This window comes from Drosophila santomea, chromosome 3R (assembly GCF_016746245.2).
Source record: "Drosophila santomea strain STO CAGO 1482 chromosome 3R, Prin_Dsan_1.1, whole genome shotgun sequence".
In the NCBI taxonomy this organism is placed as follows: Eukaryota; Metazoa; Arthropoda; class Insecta; order Diptera; family Drosophilidae; genus Drosophila; species Drosophila santomea.
In genome coordinates, this window is record NC_053019.2 from 27,966,073 (window position 1) to 27,983,510 (window position 17,438).

General features: G+C 45.0%; 2 protein-coding genes across 6 annotated transcripts in view; one reads left to right on the forward strand and one right to left on the reverse strand.

Annotated features, from left to right (window-relative positions):
- LOC120454578 (guanylate cyclase soluble subunit beta-1) overlaps positions 1–17,438 on the forward strand; it is a 44,354-nt gene that overhangs the window by 18,693 nt on the left and 8,223 nt on the right. For both annotated transcript variants that reach the window (XM_039639982.1, XM_039639983.1), the window contains exons 9-16: positions 34–145; positions 426–591; positions 826–908; positions 1,398–1,568; positions 1,708–1,779; positions 1,993–2,158; positions 2,332–2,469; positions 5,600–5,757. In XM_039639982.1, the coding sequence (XP_039495916.1) occupies positions 34–145; positions 426–591; positions 826–908; positions 1,398–1,568; positions 1,708–1,779; positions 1,993–2,158; positions 2,332–2,469; positions 5,600–5,757 (1,066 nt within the window). The remainder of the gene's footprint in view (positions 1–33; positions 146–425; positions 592–825; positions 909–1,397; positions 1,569–1,707; positions 1,780–1,992; positions 2,159–2,331; positions 2,470–5,599; positions 5,758–17,438) is intronic.
- On the reverse strand, positions 5,508–16,531 carry LOC120454579. Of its 4 annotated transcripts, none has more exons than XM_039639985.1 (9): positions 16,461–16,531; positions 15,444–15,884; positions 14,834–14,933; positions 13,798–13,907; positions 13,618–13,721; positions 10,942–11,037; positions 8,519–8,675; positions 8,279–8,397; positions 5,508–6,219 (listed from the first exon to the last, which is right to left on the reverse strand). In XM_039639985.1, exons 1-9 carry the CDS (start codon positions 16,461–16,463, stop codon positions 5,793–5,795), a joined length of 1,557 nt encoding a protein of 518 aa, XP_039495919.1. In that variant the 5' UTR covers positions 16,464–16,531; the 3' UTR covers positions 5,508–5,792. The 4 variants fall into 4 exon arrangements, with proteins under 4 accessions (XP_039495919.1, XP_039495920.1, XP_039495922.1 ...); XM_039639986.1 differs by having other exon boundaries at positions 16,251–16,512; XM_039639988.2 differs by having other exon boundaries at positions 16,316–16,503.

Below are 17,438 nucleotides of genomic sequence, written 5' to 3' on the forward strand. Positions count from 1 at the left end.
GGCTGCAAATGCTGACCCATCCTCGTCACACAGCTCCACTCATATCGCCCGCCACTTTCTGCAAGGTGTTCCCCTTCCACCTGATGTTCGATAGGCAAATGAAAATCGTTCAGGCCGGCAAGGCTGTGTCTCGAGTCATTCCCAGGTGAGTCCTTGCTAACGGCTTGCATTACGCCATTTACTTATGAGCCATTGTTTGCGATTAGTGGCCATTAGCTGGGTGGCGCTCGGATTTGCCCCAGCCCCTTCACTTTTGCGTACACTGCAAAAAAGTGCTCTTAAAGGCGTTTAAAAGTATGAGCTCCACTAAATGTAATGTGGCACACTTTTAGACACCTTTTCAAGAGATGTTAGTGAATTATGTGGAATCCTGAAATTTTAATTCTAAGTTTGATTCTTTGTATTTCTCGCTGTGTACCCCTCAGAGTTGCCGAGGAGAACTGCTCCCTAATAGAGGTGGTGGAGGCCATCCGGCCGCACCTGCAGCTCAACTTCGAGAACATCCTGTCCCACATAAACACCATCTATGTCCTGCAGACGCGTCAGGGGGCCATGAGCAGCCGGCACGAGCAGCGTTTTCTGAGACTGAAGGTGAGCAAAGTGAGGTGAAGGGCCAACGCCAACAAGCCATCAATGTGTCTGGCACGGTTATGAAAGTCCCATTCCGAAATTCCGAAACTCCGAAGGACCCTTACGCACAGCCGCCCCGTGGCATTAAACTTAATGCTTGGCCTGCCACAGAGTGCGGCATAAAAATCAATTTTATTGCAATGCCTCTCACCCGCGGCACCCGAAAATAATCTGTTATTCCATTGTACTCCGCAGGGGCAAATGATGTACATTCCGGAAACGGATCGGATACTGTTTCAGTGCTATCCCAGTGTCATGAATCTGGACGATCTGACCAAGTAAGTACGAGTTAATAAGGATTACAACAGGAAGGTGGCAGCAGCCAGGGCTAAAAGTGCTCATAAGGCATCAGTTACTAGTGTACTGAAATACGGCTTTAATTAAGAAAATAATCTTTAAAAAAAGAAACACATGATTTTAAGTTTAATAATGCGGCGAATGTGTCTTAACCTGATTTTAGAGCCGCACCATATTAAAGGCATTAGCTCCCTAATGGGGCATTAGGAAAAACCTTTATGGTATTTTGCTCGCACATTCAAATTGAAACAAATGCGCCTTCAGCTGGCTGAATTTATGGGTGACATTAAAAATGTTTCCTCTTTGCTTATGTTCTACGCTGGGATTCTATTTGCTGCCTGGCGATTTCAAAAAGTCTTAAGTAAAACAAAATGCGTGTCATTTTTCCATTTTAACACCCACGTGCCACATCTTTGAACTCGCCGTTGAACGTGGAATGTGTCCTGTTTATTTCATTTTTTGCTCTGCAGGAAGGGACTCTACATCTCGGATGTGCCGCTGCACGACGCTGCCAGGGATTTGGTGCTGCTCTCGGAGAAGTTCGAGGCGGAGTACAAGCTCACCAAGAACCTGGAAATGCTCACCGACAAGCTGCAGCAGACCTTTCGCGATCTGGAGAGCGAGAAGCAGAAGACCGACAGGTAAATGACAAATGACAGCACCGACTCCTTAATGGCGCGCAATTCTCTCAGGCGCGAAATTGAAATTACTTTTCCATGTTTCTGCATTCTTTCTGCTGCTGTTTCATCCTGTTTCATCCTGGCTGCTCTCTCCATTCAGGCTGCTCTATTCGGTGCTGCCAAAGTCGGTGGCCAATGAGTTACGACATCAGCGTCCTGTGCCGCCCAAGCGGTAAGAAAAAGTCAATTTACCTTCTCCCTATGGCAGAGGGAGTACACAGAGAGAAATCCTGCTTAAGGGTGTATAAAAGTGTGCTAATATATAGCTTACAATCACCTTACTCCTCTCACTGTGCACTCCTTCTCACATGGCGGAAAATGCAAGCAATTTGCCATATTTGTGTCCGTTTATTTATGAGACTACACTTCCGTTGCCATTCGACAGCTACGACTCCGTGACGCTGATGTTCTCCGGCATCGTGGGCTTTGGCCAATACTGTGCGGCCAACACGGATCCCGATGGGGCCATGAAAATCGTGAAAATGCTGAATGAGCTCTACACGGTCTTCGATGCTCTGACCGACTCCAAGCGCAACCTGAACGTGTACAAGGTGGGTCAGAGTTCAAATGCTGGTGGGCTTCCAGGCAATTCCCCCTTTGCAATGCCCACTTAATTACACTTTTTACCCAACCACAAACACGCTGCAATTGCGGCCCTTTTTTCGGGTCACCTCTCCTCCATTTGGTCCATCTAAAGGACTGATTGGCATGTCTGTGCTTTCAGGTGGAAACAGTTGGCGATAAGTACATGGCCGTTTCCGGACTGCCCGACCACTGCGAGGATCATGCCAAGTGCATGGCACGGGTGGCCCTCGATATGATGGACATGGCCAAGAACGTCAAAATGGGCTCCAATCCAGTGGTGAGTGTTGAAATAAATGTGCATCACCTTTGAATATATCTTAATCCGAATATAACCACAAACGTTTAGGTACTATGAACTATGAATGAACACTTTGCTCTGTGATTTTGATGTATTGTGAGGGCAAACTTCTCGCTTTGAACTAGTACAAGTAAAACTCGTTAGATTTTCCGCAATTGTATTTGAGTCTCGACTTCGCTTTTCATCACATTTAGCATATTTCGGCGTCTTTCGTTTTGTGCCATGTTTTGTGCAGCCTTTGCCGAGCAACAAAATGCATTCAAAACTGACAACTTGAGCTCAAGTTGCTCAAGTGCCCGCGAATGAAATGCGGGGTTTGGAGCAAGGAAAATGCTGGGTTTTTCCAGGGGGGCCGCCACTCTAATTGTGCGCATTGAAAGTAGTTGGAAAATTGTCTCGCTCGTGTTTTTGTTCGTTCGTGTGAGCATGCAACTTTCAGCGTGTTCGCACAATTTGTTGCTGAATGCGCCATTCGCCATTCGCCATTTGCAATTTTCCATTTGCCATTCGCCATTTTGAGCAACAGCAACTCAATGGCGCATAAATTTCAATGTCTATCTCCTCGTCCCTCGCCCTTCGTCCCGCGCAATCTTTTAACCCTCGACTGCCCGGATTGAGTGGCAAGTGCACGTAAAATATTAACAACTTGTGGCAGCAGGCAAGTGCGAAAAAAGTTCATTTACCAAAGTTTCGCATTCTCTGCGAAGGGCGTGGGCGCAAAGTTTTGGAAAGAAAACTGCGAAAATGGCTAAAATTAATTCAAAATTGATGACACACAATGTCAAAGGACGCGTCTTGTACCATGGTGCATGGTCTCGGATCCTTGCCAGTGGCCACTTGACCGTCAACTGTCACCAGAGACGTTGAAACTTGGCCGAGGATGGTGACGAGGCCTTCATCCTCCATCCTTTTGCCTGCTGTTGCTGTTACTATCTTTTTTTCGGCTTAAACACTTTTGCTTTGAGTGCTCGGGCTCGGGCTTAAAATACACTGCACACATGCAGGGCCACAGATAAATGTGGATATGAAGAGGGGGAAGCAGGGGGCGGCTATTCGTCCGCAGGACGAGGCGAGGACGAGTGTGAGGACGAGGATGCGGATGCCCCACTTGATGGCATCCTTCACAATTACAGCATTGTACGTGTGGACAATGCTTGTGGCTTGTCAGTCACTTTTTGCACATGTCTTGGCATCTGTATGTATATTAGGGTGGCTCAAAGCGGGAAAAGGATACCAAGCTTAAAGATAACTATAAGATATTTCGAATTACTCAATATGAAATATTAAAGAGAGGAAATATTCGTTTTGAATTGAAATAGTGTTTAATAAAATATAATATCCGGCTCACCCTAGAGTAGATATGTCCCAGAATCTGCGTGCCTGTGTCATAGCCACCCACTCAAACTTAGCAACTCTTGCTTGGGCTTGTGTCACTTGGCTTTATTGTCAGAGTTGTTGTTTTTCTGTTGCTGAAATTCCATTACCTTATCGTCTTGCCATTGGATGTCCTCGTAAGGAAGTCTTCTTTTTGTCCTGGGATCATCCATCTGTTCCGCCCACCATAAGCCATAAGCCCCAACTAGTCTCCATTTCCATCTGGCCTCGCCGCAACTGCAGTCAAGTTTTTGTGGCTGTCAGTGTTTCATATTTGACTGATTGCCTTTGGTAATGCAGTGGGAAACCCCTTCGGTTGTGGACGAAAAACCGGGAAGGGGAATTTGAGAATCGAGTCAGCGTTTGATAGATCGCTCGAAATCCAATTAACAATCGCCACGGGCGACTAATGGCAAAAACTAGGACACGACATCCGAGCCTGTTGCACTGCCCTTTCCCAGGACTCTCTGCCACCTCCCCCTTTTGCGCCCCCAGGAAACCCCCTTGCCGCCACTGGCGTCATTTTGCGCTTCATTAAATCCTGATAAAAAGCAGCAGCAGCAGCAGCTAGTCATTCCGCCCGGCACCTCCCCCTCCGTTTATGAAGCCAATTATACCGATGTTTTTCTTTATGCAAAAACTTTGCTTCCAGCCCTCTTTTGCCTCTTTTCCCGCTTTTCCTGCCAGTTTTTCTCAACTCAACTCTTTGTTGGCTACTTCCTGTGCTTACAGTCCATAAATATTGATTCGGTTCTCAGCAAAAACTTTCTGCAGTTGCTATGTATTTTATACACTCGAGGGCGAAACCAGGAAAATCATTTTCCTTACTGCCATGCATCGTGGCTGTTGGCTAAAAATAAATCAGCAATTTTCCAGAAAATTGTTTTGAACTTGAATGGACAATCTGTGTGTAATGTCCTTTAGCATTTTCTGGCAAGAAGTTTTCCTACTCTAATTGGAAAAATTGTTTGTAGAAATCAGTGTTTGTTTGAAACCATTGGATAGCTGCAATGTTTATCCGATTTCGCAATCATATAATCAAAGGAAACTAATTGATTGACTTCTGCCTTTAAGCTCGCTGTTGAATCACTCATCAGCAATGCAGTTGAGTTCGATTTTGTTGCGAATTTTTTTCTCATCTAGACTTTCTGCACTTTTGGCTTGCAAAACTTTTGATACTTTTCTTATCGCACTACGCCGCCTAGGCGATTAGTTTTATGTAATGTTTTTCTGATAATTACAACTTTTGTCCTTCGCTTTCCTCGCTGAACTGCTGGCACTTTACCCATTTACACATATTATCTTGGCTCTGCGTTTCTGCGAAACCCTCTGCCTTGGCAGGACTCTCGCCTTTGGATTTCAGCATCGTCACCTACTAACAAGGACCTACTGTGGGCGGGGCTGGGATTTGCTCTTATTCTCTCTGGTCGCCGCTCATTTCGTTTTAAATTTAATTAAAGAAAACTTTTTCCTACTGCTGCTGCAAGTTTTCGGAAAGTAATTGTGGCAACTTTCGCTTGGTTTTTGCAGCTACATTCCGTTGCGGTTGGCAACTTTTCGGGGTGTTGATGATGGGACACTGGCTGGCGAAAGTTTATTAGCGCAATGAAGTGCCCTTTCAAGATCCAGCAAGGCCCGATTAATTCTTGTACAAACTCATTTTCATTTTATTTTTTCTAGATAAGCTTACAAATTCTACAATTCTAAATTCTTTGTTTGGTCCCTGTTTTTGCAGCAAATCACCATAGGCATCCATTCCGGCGAAGTGGTGACTGGAGTGATCGGCAACAGAGTGCCGCGCTACTGTCTATTCGGAAACACCGTCAATCTCACCAGCCGGACGGAGACCACCGGCGTTCCGGGTCGCATCAACGTCAGCGAAGAAACCTATCGGTGAGTGCTGCTGCTAAAGTACTAGGTGTTTTTTGCTATCTGGGCTCCCCGGGCAGCGAAATTGGCGGAAAGTCGGGATCGAAATCGGGCGGGCAGGCTGCCACGTAGGCCTCCACCGCCGCCTGTTTGGCCTCCTCCGTGTACGCTCCATCGCCGGTGGCCATAAAAGCCGCCAGTGCAGCCTTTTCCGGATCCGTGACAGCCTGCAGGAGCTGCGCTTGGTTCTCACTCTCGTCCTCGCTCTCCTCCGCACTGCTGATGGTTTCCAGTCGGGACACCTCGCTTCCCAGCTTGCATTTTGCCAAGGAAGTTCCTTGATCCTTGTCCTCATTGTCCTGTGCCTCGGGTCCTTCGAGCTCCTCGGTGAGATCGATGTAGCGTTGCAGGCGCTTTGGCAGCCTCAGCGTGTCGATGCCGTTGGGTAGTTGGTTGTGCATCCGCAGGACATCGCGGATGCAGCAGCTGGAAATACAAAATCCATGTTGAAGTCTTTAAACTGTAATGTAGTATTAATTTATGACTTGATGAATGTGATGTCTTGATAATTGCTCACAGGATCGATGTTTCTTGAGCTGCTCAAGGATACTTTCTCGGTTTCGGGCACTGCTTCTGTCAATCTCAGCGGGATATTTCATAAATTAATTTAAGTTTCACACAATAAGCTCATACGGCGAACTAAAAAAATCCGCACAGCAAACAAAGTTCATGTGCTTAAAACTTTTCTCGTGAGTGAAAGGCAGCCAGAGCGAAAAACCTCACGCAGGAACTTTCACTAAAGTTGCCTGCGAAACTAGAGGAAGAAGTTAAAGTAGCGGATATTGGTAGCGGATTCTTTTTGGCCCCTCCACTTTGAGCCGCAGTGAAAGCTTCCTGTAAAGTTTGCCAGTGTGTGGAGCCCGTTCTAAAGTGCCCTTCTGATGAAGAGGAGAGCGCAGCGGCAACTTGTCCGAAATTCTTGCGAAAGTGAGCCCCAAATTGGCGTCATAAAACGCACGGCGAGCGTAACAACATGCTAATCAGCTGCCAGGGGTATGCAGCAAGGAACTCCGCAGTTTATGTCCATGTTAATTTGTCCCGTCAAGTTTCCCTGTTTTGGCAATATTTTGGCTTCTTTATGGCCGCCGACGACAAATTCGACCAATCAATAAAGCAAGCTGACACCGCCCAAGGGAAAAAGATGAGCGGCGGAAGTCGCTGAGCAGCCATAAAAGCAGGCACAAAAAGCGTTGCCTACTTGTGGGCGCCTCAACGGAAGTCTGGATGCCGGGGCGTATGCGCAATGTATTCGCCGACGACGACAATCGTCACATGCTCTTCAAGACTCTGATTTCGGGGCCAATGCGCAATGTAATGCGTTATGCATGCATTTCCTGCGGTTTCCACAGAGATTTGCATAAGTTGAAATCGCAAAATGGCTGGCTTGATGGAGAGCCAAGAGGAACGGCGACGGAACATATAAATCAAGCGCTCATTTCGAGTACATTGTTGAGGCCTCGACAAGTGGACGCCAACTCAATTGCAAATACAGTGGCTATTGACTGTTCAACAAATAAACAAACGGCAGAATATAAAGTAAATCTGTATAAAAGAAAGCATTTGAAACAAATAAGGGGGCTTGAAACGGAAAAGAAAAGATGCCTTTAATTTTATATATACTTTAAAAAGTATATTTTTTTCTGGCCTTCACACCCATGCTTTACTGTGCGAAATGCAGGGCCAGAGCGCGAGTTTTCGCATCGCAAACATTGGCCAGAGAAAAACAAACTGGCAAACAAGCTGGAAAACGGGTTCCCAGCTGAAACGAGAGCCAAAGTCAATGGACATTTCTGTGACACGCGAGCAGGAGGAGGCAAATATGTTTGTGTATTTGTATATTTGTGTACCCGGACCCGGCATCATCGGGTCACCGAGTGCTCCACAAATAAGTGGCACATATGTGGCCTGAGACCCCCGCATATGGAGTCGCACAAGAGGCTTATCAATTGCAGGCGACAACTTCTCGAATTAAATCGAAGAAACTTCTCGACTCGAACAGCGATCAAAGTGGCAAAGAAATTCACATCGATTTAATTCATTAAGTTCCCCGACATTTGACTACTTTGGGCCGGGGCGAGTCAGTGATGCAAGCAGGAAAGTTTCGACCTCACTTTTGGATACAATACAATACAATACAAAGACGGCAGGACGAGGGAAACTTGTCAACTTATGCCCAGACAGTCTGTCAGTTTGTCAGTTTGTCAGCCAGTCAGTGGGGCTCCTGTCTTACGCTTATTTCGTTTTTGGGGCTTATGGCCGAATTGTCTGCCCGTTGGCCGTAGGAAGTTAAGCAAGCGTGGCGGACCTAAGCCAAAGTAATTGAATAAAAAAGTGAAACTTATTATGGCTGTCAGACTCCATTCTCCCTCGCCTAATCTCCATTTCCGACCAAAAGACGTGGGCAGCCCATGGTTTGGTCACAAAGTCAAGTGTTCGAAGCAGTTTCCATGCCCTAGGAAAATTACGGGTCAAAGCTGATAATTACCGGCATAAATGACGAAGACTGGGCACTCCGTAGACCTGCTCTTTGCCGATAATCTTGTCCATCAACAGGCGGCCGTAGCGATCGAAGAACATCTCTCTGCGGGAAGCGTACAAAAGCGGCTGAAAAAGAAATAGTAAGAGGAATTTTATTATTGCTAACTACTTCTTAAATGTTTTCTTGCATTATAAACTCATTGCATCACTGCAGTAGCGATAATTAATTTAATAGGCATTTGCTCACCTTGAAGGGCATCTCAATCATGGCCACATTGCGCAGCAGAATCTTGAGGCACATGACCAGTTCGAAGCTGTAATTACGCCCATCCTCGATGAGTTTGTCGAGCAGCGCTATAATTACGGAGGCGCCTCCGTCCGGCGGCTGCGGTGCGGCACCGTATCTGCAACGGATGGAGCGGATGGGGGCGTTGGTGGTGAGAGGGCGTGCCAGCGGTCGGGAGTGGGTAACTGTTTGCAAATGAGATACAAGCTGCCAGCACGTAGTTGGTTTGCTTGTGGTCAATGCAAAGGGTCAGAGGTCGTGGGGCAACCGAGCGGTGGGGCGGCGGGGCGGCAATAAATGCTAGATGCCCCGATAAACACAATGTACAAATGAAATAATGAACAGACACGACTCGCGGTTGTGTCACTTGCACACGAGCACACACACGCACAGAAGCAGAAATGTGCACATGTGCACTGAGAGAGAAATGTTGTCACTTAAAGTAATTTCTGTTACTGCCAAACATTTACTGAAATGTTAGATAAATAACACTTTTCTCTCACTGCACTCACAGCGACCTGAGTAAATGGCAAATGAAGTGCGAATCGCAAATTGCAACTGGCGCCGGCAGTGTTGTCACTTTTAAAATTGAAAATGTTTGTCAAAGATCTCTCCCGCATTTGCATTTCTCGTTTTCTGCCCGATAAGCATTGTAATTTATATGTTGCGCATATTTATGTGTTCTTTCACCGCCGGTACATTATATAAATATTATCTCTTTGCCCAGCGAACATTGTCGCAAGCCACATGGCGTATGCGCAATTATGCGCTAGTAAATCAATTTGGCAGCGAATAAAAGTACCAGCGAAAAAGGAATTCATCTCACCACATTCATTTGCATATTTTATGGCCAATTTTAAATGGAAATGCAACAAAGCGCAGAGCGAAACGCAAATTAAAACACACAAAAGCGAAACAATATCGAAAATTTATGGCGCATCAGCATCAGTAACTCGGAAAAACAGCAGCAGCAGCATCTGAATAAAAAACAGTCGAGGCCGAAAGGCGACGACGCAGAAACGGAAACAGAAACAAAAATCAAAAACGAAAAACCAAAAACCAAAACCGACTGCAAAGACTGGCTGAACCCACCTCCAAAAATATGAGGGAAAACGGTGGAAAACCCGAGGGAAATGCGCAGCGGGGAATTGGCAAGCCAAACTCAAACATTTGCCATCAATCGAAGCCATTGCAAGTGCAATTTGCTTGGTGCAATCAGCACAGCTGGCGGGAATCTCAATCCGATGCTGAATCTGCGATATACAACTGGCCTCCGCCTCATAATGGGAATTCTTTCCGCATTACGCCTCTTTTGAGAAGGGGAATTCACTTTTAATTTTGTAGTATAACAAAGGAGGCAAATAATGTTGCAAATCGGCGGATGGGGAAGGGGGGCTCAAGATTTCGCCAGAGAAATGATTCGGAATTTCATTTGGCAGCTATTTCGAAGCTGAATTTTGGTGGAGGCCTTTAGGCGCAGTTCGGAATGAAATTCGTATTTAACAAGGTCAAACATTTAAAGATGATGTATTCAAAAACTATACTTCTTATATTTACTACTTTTAAGGAATATATATAAAGTAAGCACTCTTATTAAATCGGTAACGAAAGTCACTCCTAGAAAAAATCTGAAAAAATGTGCCACTCCGAGCGAAGAACCTGCGGAAATTGAATAATTTTTGCGAAAATCTTGATCTAATGAAATTCAAGCTGCCTTCCGCCAGCCGTCGACATGAACTTTGACAGCCGAGCATCTCAGACGGGACTTGCCGACAGGAACTTTGTTGTGACTCGCCTTTTTGGCCAGCAATCAATACTCGTATTTTATGCAAAGCATCCTTTTTGGCGCTGCATCAAAAATTGAAATCGAAGCCAGCGAAAAAGCGGGGCGGAGCGGAGCGGAGGGGCGTGGCCGCGGCAATATCAAGTTAGGAAACAATAAATTGCCGCGACGGCGAAAGTCAAGGACGAAGGACGAAGGACGAGTCGAAACTGCAGGCGTTTACATATAAATTTATGAATCTCAGCTAAGGACCGAGTGCATGCTCGTAACTTTTTACAAGCTGCTTTCTATTTTTTTTGGACCTCGAGACCCGTTGGAGACCGCCTTGTGATGCAAATTCGCTGTGGCAGCGACTTTCATATTTAATGATAATTTTTCCTTTTACTTCCTCTACCCGCTCCTTGGGTGCCTGCCTGCAAGCGTTTTCTTGTGGCTTCGCGAGCACTTGCTTATGCTAAGCGTCTTGTATTTTATGTTGCATACATTGCGGCGCCCAAGTGGCGACCGCTTTGCATATTTCTTGCTAATTGAAGTGGTAGTCGCTGGTACTTGCCATTCCCCTATCCCCTGACCGGAAGTCCTTTTCCAGGCCACGACTTACCTCAGCAGTATGAGCAGCAGCTCGGGAGCGTTCGCCTGCAGGGCAATGCGAAGGGGCGAGGACTTGCCGCAGGACTCAATGGGCACATCAATGAATCTGCAAAAAAATAAGAACAAAAAGCCGGATTCGGATAAGTCAGTTAGTTTTTGGTGCCCCGCATTTGGAGTGAGTTTTGTGGCCGCCCAAATGGGCGACAAGCATCAAAATGGGCTTCGCACATTAGCAGGACTCTCTGGAGCTGAGAAAATGAGCCTGTGTGGGTGCCAGACCTCAATTAAGTTGCTCGCTTGTTGCTTCCATTACGGGAAAGAAAGCACGGAAAAAAATAGGAAGCACTCTCCTTATTTTTACTTGAAACTAAAGTTGGCGACCAAAGTTACCGCATACTTTAAGACACCTTTAAGAGGAATTTCCAAGCTTGAAGTTATTCCACTTTGACATTTTTCACACAGAAGCTTGCAATGTTTTTTTCTGTGCCCAACTTGACATTGCGTATACGTAATGTGTTGTGTGAGTGGTGGGCGTTTGTCTCCATTCAGGCATTAGCATGTACAATGCACTTAAAGCACATTTCCGACACAGCACACACACACACGCACTCACACACACGGGGCTTTTATGTCTACGCATAAAAGTAGGCAAATAAAAGAGCAGAAACCACAATAAACCGGAAGTAGAAGTAACCCACACAGCAGACGATAAGCGCATTTTGAGCCACCATCCAGTGACAGCTTGGAAATTGGCTTGGCAAATTCATTTGCGTTTTATTGGCGGCGATAAAAGTGAGTCCCTGCAAGAATCAAGCCATTCCCCAATCGCATCGCATGGCAGGTTCCTCAATAGCCTTATAAAGCACCTCGTGGCTGGCATATCCTCCTCCAGTCGGAAGTGATTTGCCCCCAAGTCAAACATTAACACTTTAATCAGCTGCTGAGTGGGCTGACAAATCAAATTTCTGTCTAATGGGCTCCTAAGCGAGTATTAGCTGGGTCTTAATGTCAATGTCTTTGCTATACAGTGTGCACTTGGTTTCAAGTCGATGAAAAGTGTGGGAGTTCTCAACTTGTGCAGTTTTCAGTGTCAATATGCAGGGTATAAATTATTCCGGGTGTCATTAAGTCAGCAGGTGGACTAGCAGTGGATTATGCTAAACAGCAGTGCAATAATGCAACTGTCCTTTTTAAGCCATTTAAGCTCTGCAATTACCGAATTAAGTAATCCATTTTCCATTCCATTAACAGTTTGGCTTTAATGTTTCGGCAATAAAGCTTTATTGCTTTTTTAGCTGCTTTTCTGCAATGCAGTTACTGTCGTATGAAAACATTGTTCTTATAGTCATTGTTCTTAACGAGTGCTCACTGTGCTGCGAAAACTGGCAATATGCTGCTCCAGCACTGATTTATGCAGCTTCAACGGCATTTGGCCGAAACGTTTATTGTCACATTGCTTGTTTTTCACAGCTCCTCAGTCTCCACACATACTTCCAATACCCATACACCCACACACACACCCATACACACACACACTCGGGTCACGGCCCCACATACATTTGCAGCTATTAACGCTTATTCATGACTTTGGCTGCTGTTTTGCGAGAGGGCATCATAAATGTCGTCTTAATGCTTGCCAGTCAGTATGTTTTTTGCCTTCTGTTTGTTTAAGAAGCGCAAACAGTCAACTCTGCAATGGTGTGAGTGTATGTGGTGTGGTATAGCCAAAGGGGGGGCGGGCTCTATCTGTGTGGATTAGTGGGCGTGGTGGGGTTGAGCATGCTTTTGTGCGCTTATTACACGCATTTTTGACTTTAATCCTCCGAAGTGCTGGCGAACAAAGCCGAAATAACAAAAGGTTTACATCGCTGCCTGTTGGTTTTCAGCTTATCGCATCAGGGACACACACACACACATGGACACACATGTGCATGTGTGAGGGACGGAAAAGTCGGAAAATGGAAAAACACCGCCCCCGAAACCTCCTGAAAGCAAGCTGCAAATGAAAATCTTAATTATACATGACACCAGCAGAAGTGCGAGAAAGCCACCGCCAGTGATTGAGAGCCATTCTCTGTAAAAGTGTATTCGCAGTCGTGTCTGTGGTTGTAAATTGTCGCCATCTTTCACTCAATTATGGCAGTCACACACACACACACACACACAAACACTCCTGCACCCACACAGACACTCTGTGTAGGTGGCACAACAATGGCTGATGAATTAATTTAATTAAAATCCTTTCATTTCTCTGGTTATCCTTCACGTTCGTCCACCATTCTCTTGTATTCCCAGCGGTTATTTATAGTATCTTATTGTTACCGAAAACATTACCATTATGTGCAAAACTGGCAAGCCATTAAGGTTGCCTGATATCTCGGCACATGATCCGATTTATACAGTTTCATTTTTAATTCCATGAGATTTGCTTTAGAAGCAAACTATGGCTTACTGTGTCTTGCAGAAGTAAAAGCTTTCCAAAAAAGTCCAAGCAAGCAGCTAGTACAAAAAACTCATCGGGGGAATGAAGACCTCGGCATGGCACACCAATCCAATTAACCTGGCTAGTGTGAAAATCGCTCGAGGCAGCAAAAGAGCGCGACACATGAAAGCCACGCGGAGAAAGTGGGAAAAGTGGAAACGCGGAGAAAGTGGATGGGGAATGGAGATTGGGCTGAGGACTCACCTGAGCTGTCGCTCCTGCTCGAAGCGCGGAATCCAGACGGGCAATGTGAGCTGCTCGCGTGTGGCGTGCTTCAGAAAGTAAACCATCGCCCGGACATTCTCGTGCTGCGAACAAAGGACATACATGGGTGTCTATTCCACGGGGGCAAGAATGGGGTCTACCCTACCCCACCTGACTCACCTGATCCTGGAAGTCACTGCGCCAGCCGGCGATGAAGTGCGGCGCATGTGGTCCAAATAGGGCGCCCAGGAAAATGCGCTCATATGTCTTCTCGCACTCATAAATGGCCACTGAATTGCACAGAAAATGGAAAGTCAGCCAGAGGAACAGGAAAATAGTGATAAGTTAATTATTATAGAAAAAGCCACATTTTATTTTATTTTCCGCTGATAACTTTTCGAAATGGGTAATGCCATAAACCGAATTTGTATACACATTGTGACCGATGCGACATTGTGACCCCCATGCAGGCAAATTGTCGGTAGTGGAGAAAGCGGTTGAATAATGTCATCAAATCGCAACAGCAGCAGCAACAACAGCAGCCATAAAAAAGCTAATTACGTGGCTGCACTTGTTGCTGCCTCTTTGGTTTTTTGGCTTTCGGTTTCGCTTTTTCGCTGGCTTTTTGGCACAGCCCAGAAATGAAGTCAGCGGAAAAGGGAAAACGGAAGCGGCCACAATGCCAAACCAGAGAGTCCAAAAAGCTGGAGTCAGCAACAAAGCAACTTGGCGAGTGAGGACAGGACCAAACAAGGAGCAAGTTTTATTGCACACGAGTCCAGATCCCCTGACAGAGGCATGCCATTAATTTCAGGCACTTTTCTCGCTCGCAAAAGTTTACGCAGCCTTTTAATTAGAGGCAGCGTAGAGCAGCAGTATGCGTACGCCCCAAATAACTTGCAACACTTTGAGGCACTTTACAAGTTTTACGATGCAGCAGCAACCCAGCAACAGAGCAACAGAACGACATCAGCAACACTTTCTTAACGCAATTAGCAGGCACACGTGATTAAAGCGAAAACTGCCTGCTTATGGGCGTAATAATCCAATGCGATGGTATGAAATTCATTAAAGTATGCAAAGCAAACAGCCACGCCCAAAAGCAAACAGGAAACTCCTGCCACACACACACTCACAAACACACACACACTTGCCCACGCACGCATATGCACATTTAAATGAAATTATTTAGTTGGCCCGACCCGACTCCACTTACCCAGCAGCTTGACGACCACCTCCGAGTCCCGGACTCCCCAATCCCAGCAGGTGCGCAGGCCGATGTACAGGATGTTGTGATACTTGCCCATGAGGCAGACCTGGGGAATACGGAAATGGGAGAGGGAATCCCACCTGAAGTGCTACTTTTTAAATTATAAATAATTGCCATATGCAGAGCCCACATTTAAAATGCAAGAAAATTAAGTTTGGCAGTCTCTGCCAAAGGAAATTTGGCCAAAAACTACTTGCCATATTTACGTACACTCCAAAAGACCAATTAGATGCATATATTCATGCAAACTGTATCTTAAAATAGCCTTATTTAAATCCGCTTTAATTGGACTCCAAAGGAAGGCAATTTTATTGGGCTAATTACTCACAGGTTTTCAGTGCGAACTTTAAGATTTATTTACGGATTTAACTCTGCAATGAAATGGCTGCACTTGGCTTTGGTTCTATTTATTTATTTCTTGCTCAAGTACAGGTGACTGACTGATTGTCAAAGCTTTATTAATTAAATTGAGATTGCTTTGCTAGGCTGTCATGCATTTTCAAAACATTTAAGCAAATATTTATACATTTTAACTATGGATCTATATAAAGCTCACCTGTCCGTTCTGCTCCTTGGCCAGTCGGTGGTATCTCATGGCCGCCGTCACCGCGATGGCGGCCACCTCGTCCGTCTGCGAGTTCTGTCCGCCGCTGCAGCCCTTGATGATGGAGCTCAGGTGGTCGAGGACATCGCGCCGCGACTGCCGGTCCTGCAGGCCGTTGCGGGAGATCTGCTCGAAGGTGTCCTCGAAGAAGCACTCGAAGATGTAGTCCATGACCAGCTGGCGGCGCTTTGTCCGCCGGTTCCGCTGGTGACTGCCACGTTCCGAGGGATTCCGCCGCAGTCGTTCCCGCTGCCGCAGACGTAGACGCAGCCGTGCCCGTGACTCAGTTTCCCGCGGGAAACCGTAGAAATGTTGCGGCAATGGCAACCAGCAGCGAATCCACACAAATTGGCTTTTTAATTGACTTACCAGACGCTGGAAGGCCTCTAGCAACTGCGAAAGCATATTGCAAACAAAATTTGATTCACTTTAAGTAGGCAAATATTTTCAATTGAGGTGAATTGATTTCCTCCAAAGATTTAAAATTTTAAAATTCCGAAATTCCGCTTCAAAAAAACTCCCGCACTGCTGAAGCCAAAGAGTCGCAATGCGCGAAAAAAGAGAGAATTTCTTTTGTGGGGGCGACTCTCTTTTGCTATCGATTTTTTGCAGCTGGCAATGATGTGCAGGGAGAACTTTTGATAAACATAAACAACTGATAATGAGCACGGATTATTCGCTTTAATATTTCTAAGCATTGGAATCATTTTAGAAAAAGTATGTGATGCTTGTTAAAAAGTTGTTTTACAGCTCGATTACTTTTGAGGCCTTTTTATTTCCATGTAAGTCCCAGCAAAGCAATTGGCAAACAGGTGTTTGATTACCAGCCGACAAGTGTGTTTCTATGAGCTCTCCAAAAACCGAATGGAACTCAAGGATTCCATTGAAACGGATTCAATTCGATTGAATGCGATTGGATTTTACTAAACAGTCTATTGCACTTTGAAATTTGCTGGCATTTTTCCGAACCATTTATTCACCGCACGCATCTCACACGCAATTTTCCACCCCGCTCATCAGCTGCCGCTGGAAAACTAAACAAACGTAGTCCAAATTCTAAGAACGCTCAGCTGTTCACCTAAGCGCTCACTCTCTCCTCTCTCTCTCTCTCTCTCTGAGAGAGGCGGAGGTATTAAATACGCGTTTCATGAGTGTAAGGCTGACATTAATTGCAATGTAAAATATATGTATGTGCACACATTATGGTTGTGCATAACTGGTGAATGTTTGATAGTAAACATAAAATTAAAATACGTATAAACAACGCATGTTTTTTGTAGGTTTGCAATGTTGAACTGAAAAATTAATTGGTTTGTAATTATGAGGATTACGCTTGCTTCAACAGAAATCAATTTATTTCGAAATTTATATTATGGTTTTAGTGGTTTTTTCAATTTTTAGAATGAATGAGTTTAAATTTTCAACTTCAGAAATACTGAGTCCTTTAAACCCGATATTATTATATTTTTGCGGACCGCTGTAAGCAATATTTTGAAAGAAATTCTAATCCCCCTTCAGTGGAATTCATTACAAATTCAAGGGGTTTATTTATTATCACACATTTTCATCCGTCGCTTGTGTAAATATTGAAACAAACATCCATGTGAATAAATTTAAGTCTGTAAATAAGAGAAGCATTTTGTTTTTCTCGAGCTTAAGCCACATCAAAACAAATGTAAATTAAAACACCAGTACAATTGTAATGTAATTTCTCAGCTGCGACGAAATAATTTCATTTTTTAAATAGCAAACGTGCACATTGTTTACATGTTTTTCTATCTCCTGCTGCCAATTACTATTTGCTTATGCGGCACATATCAATTATTCAGGCACTCATTTCATTATTCGCCGCATTTGCACGTTTAATATTTGGGCTGACAATTAAGCGCTGCGTAAATATTTATACACTGCCATAAACATTAATTAAGAACGCATACAGAACGCACA

Coding starts and splice junctions, on each gene's coding strand:
- LOC120454579 (XM_039639984.2), bottom strand. CDS start 15,896: ATGCTTTCGCAGTTGCTAGAGGCCTTCCAGCGTCTGGTAAGTCAATTA. Junction 8,398..8,518: donor TGATTGAGATGCCCTTCAAG/GTGAGCAAATGC, acceptor TTTCTTTTTCAG/CCGCTTTTGTACGCTTCCCG. Junction 6,220..8,278: donor AGTCTTCGTCATTTATGCCG/GTAATTATCAGC, acceptor TTGTATTTCCAG/CTGCTGCATCCGCGATGTCC.